The sequence below is a fragment of the Takifugu rubripes genome, chromosome 12 (genome assembly GCF_901000725.2).
Source record: "Takifugu rubripes chromosome 12, fTakRub1.2, whole genome shotgun sequence".
NCBI lineage: Eukaryota > Metazoa > Chordata > Actinopteri > Tetraodontiformes > Tetraodontidae > Takifugu > Takifugu rubripes.
This window is the reverse complement of record NC_042296.1, coordinates 12,915,597-12,923,211: the sequence shown is the minus strand read 5'-3', so window position 1 is coordinate 12,923,211 and position 7,615 is coordinate 12,915,597. Positions and strand designations below refer to the sequence as shown.

Below are 7,615 nucleotides of genomic sequence, written 5' to 3'. Positions count from 1 at the left end.
CAAAAGGGACTTTTGACATTTTGATAAATCAGATCAAAAGATCAAAAACGTCTCACAAATCTTTGAGCTCAGAACCAAAGCCTGAGAAGACGGGTCTGGTGGATCGGAGGAAGGCTAAAATTCATGGATTTCCTTGCTAGAACAATAAAATTAAATCCAGTTTTAGAGACGGATTTAAAGCCAACATACAAACAAGTTGATTGTTTTTGACTTTGAGCAATGTGCCCCCGTATTGTAGCTCCGTGTAGCGCCAGTAGGGGGACTCGACTCCTCGTGTTCCTGCCAACCCCCTCTCTTCTCCACTCTCCCCCTCATCCCTGCATTCTCCCAGGTTGTGGAAATGCAGCAGCCCGCTGGTTAGTGTCTGGATCCCTCACTCAAGACCCTCCTACTGGCTGGGCTTGGGAAAGAGAAGGCGGTCTGCACGGCTTCCAGCCTCAGACGAGCCCCTTTTACCGCCCTGTCAGTGGATGAGAAAGAGCGAGCGAGAGCGGCTGTGAGACTGAGTGATAGAGAAAGTGCACGCGAGCGAGCGAGAGAGAGAGAGAGAGAGAGCAACTGTGCGACAGAGGGAAGAGGGAAAAAGAACAAGGCAGGCTGCTTATTGGAGTAAGAGAGCCAAGGACGGAATCAGGACCACATTTTGCAAGCGTAAGAAGAGGAAGGATCGCAGACGAAGGACTCCTTCTCAACTGGTCACCTGGGACACTGTCAGTGTGTTTTCTTCTAGCTGGAACCCCAGCGGATTTGGCAGCAAACCCTTGGATTAAAACCAGACCTTTGTGGTGCATCATTTAGAAACTGGAACCAGTCCTGTTGGCTGCCCACCACCACAGCCTGTGTTCGATATATGATTGTTCTGCTCGCACAAAGTGCATCTATACGCAACCGGTGCTGTAGATATCTAACCTCTGTCAGGACGGCACACAGCCACTGTCAAATCAGACTACGGAGGGGAGTGAGAGCGAGAGAGAGAGAGAGCGAGCGAGCGAGAGTGTGTGTGCATGGAAGAGAGGAAGGAGGGGGGCAGTGAGAGAAAGCCAGATTCCCAGTGTGTTTGTGAGGCAGACAGTTTAAAACACAGGCTGGACGGGAGTGAAACAGCTTAAATAGAGAAGTGAATCTATACGTCCGCTCCCATTTTCCTTGCCATCCCTTTCCTCCTCCTCTCCTCCTCCTCTCCTGTTTTTTTCCAGTATTCACAGGAGTGACACTGCTACAACCACCTGCACCTTTCCTTTTCCGTCCTATTCTTCCTCCACCTGACCCTGTCACGCGTCGCTGTCTGAAACTGGCAACTAACGGACACACTGCTCCCGACTCCAGGACTTGTGGAAATCTTTCCGTTGCTCCAGTAGCGAGAGACTGACTGAGCATCCATCCAACACTGAGGCTCTGCACCGGCTCAGGAGCGTTCCCATCACAGGCAGACCTTCTCAAATCTGTCGGACAACCTCACCCTGCCTCTTTTCTTGGACGACCAGAGACGAAGACACCGAGGCTATCGGAAAATCAGGAATCCTATCCCGCTTCTGCTGCCTCTATCCCATTGCTCGCTACTTGGCAGCTTCTTCCCCGTGTCAACATTCCCTGCCTCAGTACTAAGGATTCCAGCTACATGGGCAAGCGTTTGGAGCAGCAACCAATGTACCCTCAGTACACCTACTACTACCCCCACTATCTCCAGACCAAGGTACGTGATTATTGCGCTCTTCCTATATTCCTCCAGCGTGCTCCTGTAGCCCCGCTGCTCTTGTCCGGGCTTCCGTCCTCATCCCCACCAGCTCCGCCGCTGCCCCTCTTGATCCCGCTCTCATCTCCAAGTGAATATGAGATGTGATGGATCGCTGGCCGTGGTTGCACTGCTGCAGATGACAGGCAGTTCATTGGAGTTTAGATTTCTGTGTGTGTGTATGAGTGTGTGTGTATGTACATGCATGTGTGTGCGTCTGCGTATTTGTGATTGCGTGTTTGCCATCAAGGATAAAGGCTCGGGGCTCTGGGCGACGTTAGTCCATCGTTAACGTCATGCTGGGAGCTGCTCCATTAATATCCATCACCTTCAAACTAGGTGTGATGTGTAAAGTGCACGTTCACGACAGCCACAGATTTTTGTTTAAATTATCTAACCAATTTAAAAAAAATGAGAGTTTAATTTACTAATGTAAGCTTTAATGTGGGCCACCGTTTACAGCTGTAAAACTTAATTACAAGGACAAATGAAGCAATTATTTACAAGATGTTAATCTCCCAAACGCATCGACTTCAGGAGTGCCGGCCTAATGGGCGACGGGCCGTCTTGCTCTGACGACGGTGCGGTCCAGCCCGGATCAGACGGGAGCAGGAGGCGCGAGGAGGCTGCCTGTGTTTACTCTGCCACACTGTGCATCAGTGCCACTGGGATGGAAGCCCAGGTCTGGGTCCTGGTGGGTGCCAGGAGTCCTGGCTGGGCCACTACCCAGACATCATCAAGGGATTAAAATGGAAGCGTTTGGGCACTTGCTGTATTTGTTGTTCTATTAATTGCCTTGCTCTGATTTCTACCCATTGTTGCGTCACTTTCACCCTGAGACGCACCAGCAACTGATGCACTTGGCAGGAAATGAAAGTCCAGGTTGGGAGATTCACCTTAGAGATCTATAAGTGCCATTCTGAACAAATTTAAAATGAGAACTTTTACGGTCAAACGTACATGGACGGTGTTTTGGGTCTTGTCTGGTGGACCTCCATGGCTGGGCCTTCAGAGGGGGACCTGTCTGCAGTCCCACCTGGCAGCTCACTCGCTTTCTCCAAGATTTATAGTTTAATACATTTGTGCGGCTGCCATATGGCCTCCCTCTTGCCCCTCCCACCTTTGGCTCCTGCTTCCATCACCCCCTCCATTCCCCTTTCTGAATCTCAGAGTCACTCATCTCGGGGGCCTCCGGTCCCAGCGTGCCCCTCTCTTCTCTCCACTCCCCTTCTGGAACAGGGCCCTCTGTCTGCTGCTGCGGTTTATCTCCAAGGTCAGCGCCCATCTGATCTCGCTACCGTCAGCGATTGATGCATCCTTGAGGGAGCCGCAAGGGTCCAGTGTCGCGCAAACAATATTGACAACGCGTGTTTACGATTAGATCCTCAAACCAACAGGCAAAATCCTAAATTCTTAGTGACTTTCAACAGAAGTTTGTTTTGCTTGTTGCCTGTTAGGCTGACGGAAACCAAAATGAGGCTGCAGTCTGTCCTGCTGCTGCTAATGATCAGCGATTAAAGAGCTTGATTAGAGGGGGGGGCCAAAAGGCTCCGGTCGTCTGGCTGCTCACATGAATACACAAAAAAATTCCCCGTGCTTCCACATCCAATCACACAGGTTTCACCATCCATCTTCATTGCTGCATTCTAAAGGTATGGCCTCATTCTCCCGAGGGATGGGGGGGGGGGGGAGGGGGGCATAAATATCTCGCAGGGATCGGGAAGGGAATAGGGCGTAACTCATAACATTGCTGCTATACTTCTCTGCTTCCATTTTCTGATGCATGTATTCAGTAAAGAATACGGAGCAGTGCAGAACATCTGTGCTCAGTTACATTTGTATTCTCTTCTGAAGAAAGGAAGTAAAGGCCTGTAACATAATCTCAGATGCGCTTTCATTTCAGCCACCTAGCCGTTTCCTGTACGTGTGCATTCCATTAAATCCGGCGCTCTGTCTCCGTCGGGCCTGTGCCAGCACATGTGCCATCAGGCCAGATTAGAACGTGAGAGTCAGAGAATGAGATGAAACAATAACATTTGGCTTTCTATTGATCAGTGCAGTGGGGCGTTGCATGTGCTTCTCTTTAGCTGAATTATTGATTCTGAAAAAGGATTTGTGGGTTTGTGTGTGTGTGTGTGTGTGTGGGACGGGTGGATGCTTTGAGGAGGACCCTTTAAAGGTCCTATTTCTGACTATTCTCTTGCCAATCAACCCACTGAGTCATTTCCCCAAAAAATTGGCCTTCGTTCAGCCTTATCTTTCTGTTTGATTTTCATTTTTAGTTCTGCTCATTCAACAATATCCTGTAATTGATATGTAACAGGAATTAGAGCTTTACAGTCATAAGTTCCAAACTAGGCTGCTCCTTCCCCGTTAGAGCAAGCAAGGTAGAACAGCTAGTTATTAAAACCTGGACAACCAACGTCTGCATACAGGCGAGTAGACCACAGGCGCACTAGGATGCTCCACACACACACACACACACACACACACACACACACACGTACACGTTTGTGCTGATAAATGTGCACCATCTTGGTGCTGGAAGACTTCTGGTTAGCGGGCAGAGTAGGATGTTCAGAACCAAAGAGGCGAAGGGACGTTGAGGTGGAGTGAGTGCTGGTTAATGTCACTGGCCGTAAATAAGCAGCGGTCAGTGGACGCCTCTGAGAGGACCCGTGCCCATGGGCGACCCTGTCGTCTGCACGATTGATACTCTAAGTCTTTTGAAAAGGAAGAAAAGCTGGAGAAAAACGATGTGAGAGAAAAAGAACGTTGGCTGGACATGACAGGGAGGGGCCAGTAAAAGCAGCTGGCTACATTACACAGGGTGATCCATTGTGCTACAGAAATAATAACCAAGCATCTAAATCTGCATTTAAAGCCTCCAGGAGGAGGTCATATAGAGGGAAAGAAGAATCCAAGAAAAAAGGGTGATTGAATCATTTATGTAACCACTGCCCTTGATTATCTCCATCTACTTTGAGGAGTTTATCCTTCAAATTTGGAAACTACGTTTTCTAAAGCTGAGGCTATTTGACGTCCGATGCTACATGATCTTATTGTTGTAGGCAGGATATAACCCGTTCCCCCTCTAGCTATTCCAGGTACATGCTAGCAAAACAAATGTCCGTGATAAAATACTGACATACCATGTTTAGATTTTCCAGGCTTGCAGAAATATGAAAACATACTTTTTATCATTTCCATCAGTCAAGCGCGACACAGCAGCACCACACTTCTCATGAACCCTTGGTTGTATTTGCTGTGGTCTGTGGTACATGCACAGACGTGCACAGTCATGCACATTACATCCCAGAGTTCTCTTCTCGTCCAACTACCGGTGGGTAATTCTCAGCTTCAAGCCCAAACATTAAGGCTATGGCTGCGCTACATCTTCCAAAGGCCTCTCGTAAAGCACAAAGAAGGTGCCTGCAAGAGGCTCCTGCATCCACATCCCATTAAAGCTGCAGCACCTCAGCATTCCCTGTGTTTGATGGCCATTTTGTGATGTCGGCAAAGAAGTGAGATGGACACGTAGAAGCACCATAATGTAACTAAAAATAGCACTAAATATTTTTTCATGCTGTATATAAAGAAGGTGATGCATTAGCATATATGCAAAGGAAAGTCTGAAAACATGTAGTAATTAACCAGGGTAGATTTTAGTCTGTTGTTTTAAATTAAAAATGTGTTTGGGAAAAGCAAAGCTGATTATCTTTGACACATCTGAGGGTGAAAGTGAGGACTCCTAGCTCCTCTGCTCCATCTGGCTTCATAGAATCTTCTGATTTGCTCTAATTTCCACATATAATGAAGGTGCGTTTGTTGACCCATGGGCGGCAGCGTACGGTGCTTTTCAGCCAGTCAGAGACACAGAGGGGGCAGGAAAAATGTGGCTTCAGGTTAAGCGTCCGATCAAAGGTGACGGACGCTGTGGCCCTAAAACCAACCAAACAAACGCATCAGGACTCCACAAAGACCCTCCTTGTTCTGCCAGCACTTTTGTCTGTACCGCAGCGATCGCCTGAAGCGGTCCACCCCGGCCCGCTGTCTCACTCCTGCCACTCCAGCGCCTGGCCTCACATTTTCATGTTTTCCGTCTCCCCTTTGCCTCTCAGGACACCAGGAGACACACTCGGAATTCTGTCTTTGCTTTCCTGTTTGTTCTGCAGTCGCGTGACACTTGCCAAGCCCTCGTCTTTAAATTTTCCTTTTATGTTTACACCCTGCACAATTCCTCTTTTCCATGCTTTAATGTGTTCCTGCCACAGCCTCCACCAGCCCACTGCCTGGAGGGTGTGTTCTCCATCAGTGTGTGTGGCTGTAGCAGCATCTCCCGTCCCGTCCCCTTGTCTCCGTTCAGCTCAGAAATGCTGAAAAACAGAAAAACTTCAGTTACTCTGACTGCTTTTTAATACACAATAAATGATAGATCTAAATAAGAACATGCTATTTTTCCATAATGCTTCTTTTTAACCCCGTTTTTGCCGTCCTGTTTAACATGTGGGGTGAAATACTGGAAAAGTGCAAAGCAACTATGGAAGATGTCTTTACTGTCCTAATGTGGTGGACAGGTCAAAGCAGGACGTTGCCCACGTGTTAAAGGATGTCAAGCAGCAGGTCAGGTGAGGCAGACGAGTGGAGGAGGGGAAGGACAGTAGTTGCACCTTGTGAGACAGTCAGACAGAGAAGGGCTTGTTGATGTGGAACCGTAGCTTTGGGTCTCCGCCACATCTGCTTCTCTGGCCTCAGCGTGACGATTCACGTGAAAAATGCTCGTCTGGTAGCACAGGGAGGGTGAGAAGAGGTAGCAGCTCGCCCTGCTATAGCCCGGACTCGACTCGTGGCCTAGCTGGTATAATTGCTCGTGCATTTTTAACGAGTGTCTGCTGCACAAGGTCTGAGGAGCACACAGCACTGGGGGCTCCACGCCACACTTCCTGTACAGCAGGAAGGGAGACGATGTCTTTATTACCTGGACTCATAATCATGGCGTCACCACGGGGTTGCTAATTCAATTTAAACTCGTTGATGTTTTGTTTAAAAAAGAAACACCAGCAGAAGATGTTGGTGTTACCACAGAATGAGAAGTGTAGCGAGAAGCAAGGACTCCGGAGCCCCCGCTGGATGTGACGCTGCCAACAACGTGTCCATTTTTTAACATTTCAACAAGTTTTAAAACTGTGAACAAATAGTTCTCCAATTAAATCCTCTCTGCACATCGCTGTTGGCTAACTGGAACGTGTCCTCGAGACTTTTCAAATGCAGAGTTTAGACAAACAAGTCAGAATCCAAGTGTAAAATGAGTGAGCGTAATGCCCCCCCCCCCATAACCTACCATGCCAATATAATTGTGTTCTGATAACAGGAACAAATAACCAGGTTGATATGTGGGTGCACAAACTGGAGAACACAGATACATGCAAATGTTAAAGTAGACTAATGTCTGCTTTTGTAAGCATATAAACTTCCCCCCCCCCCATAAGATTTACTTTATACAGCTGCATTAGTGGTGCCTGTCTGAATGAAAATACCGGGTCGGGCACAGTTTGAAAAATGGCTCAGGAAGTAGCCAATTCTGCCATGAATGAGGATAAGCAAATAGGCATGAGGGCTTGAATAGCTGCCAGTCCTGTCAGATCCCCCCCCCCCCCCCCCCAATCCACCATGAGCTCCAATACAAATAAGGATATGTGCACCAATTTAACGCAGCAGATGAACCTTGCGAATCCTTGTCAAGCAAGTGGGGGATTACCAAGAGCAAACAGGCCGTTATTTGAGTTAAATGACTCAAGCCACCTTCTGGGAATTTGCCTGAATGGTTTGTCTAGCGGAGCCGTCCACTGGTCCAGTTCAGGCCACAACGTGTTTGCATTACTC

General features: G+C 48.2%; 1 protein-coding gene across 1 annotated transcript in view; it reads left to right on the top strand.

Annotated features, from left to right (window-relative positions):
* The first annotated feature begins 367 nt into the window (after positions 1–367).
* The window catches only part of rbms3 (RNA binding motif, single stranded interacting protein), a 174,224-nt gene continuing 166,976 nt past the window's right edge, over positions 368–7,615 (top strand). Inside the window, exon 1 of the mRNA XM_029844690.1 lies at positions 368–1,693. Within this exon, the coding sequence (XP_029700550.1) occupies positions 1,619–1,693 (75 nt within the window). The 5' untranslated portion in view covers positions 368–1,618. The remainder of the gene's footprint in view (positions 1,694–7,615) is intronic.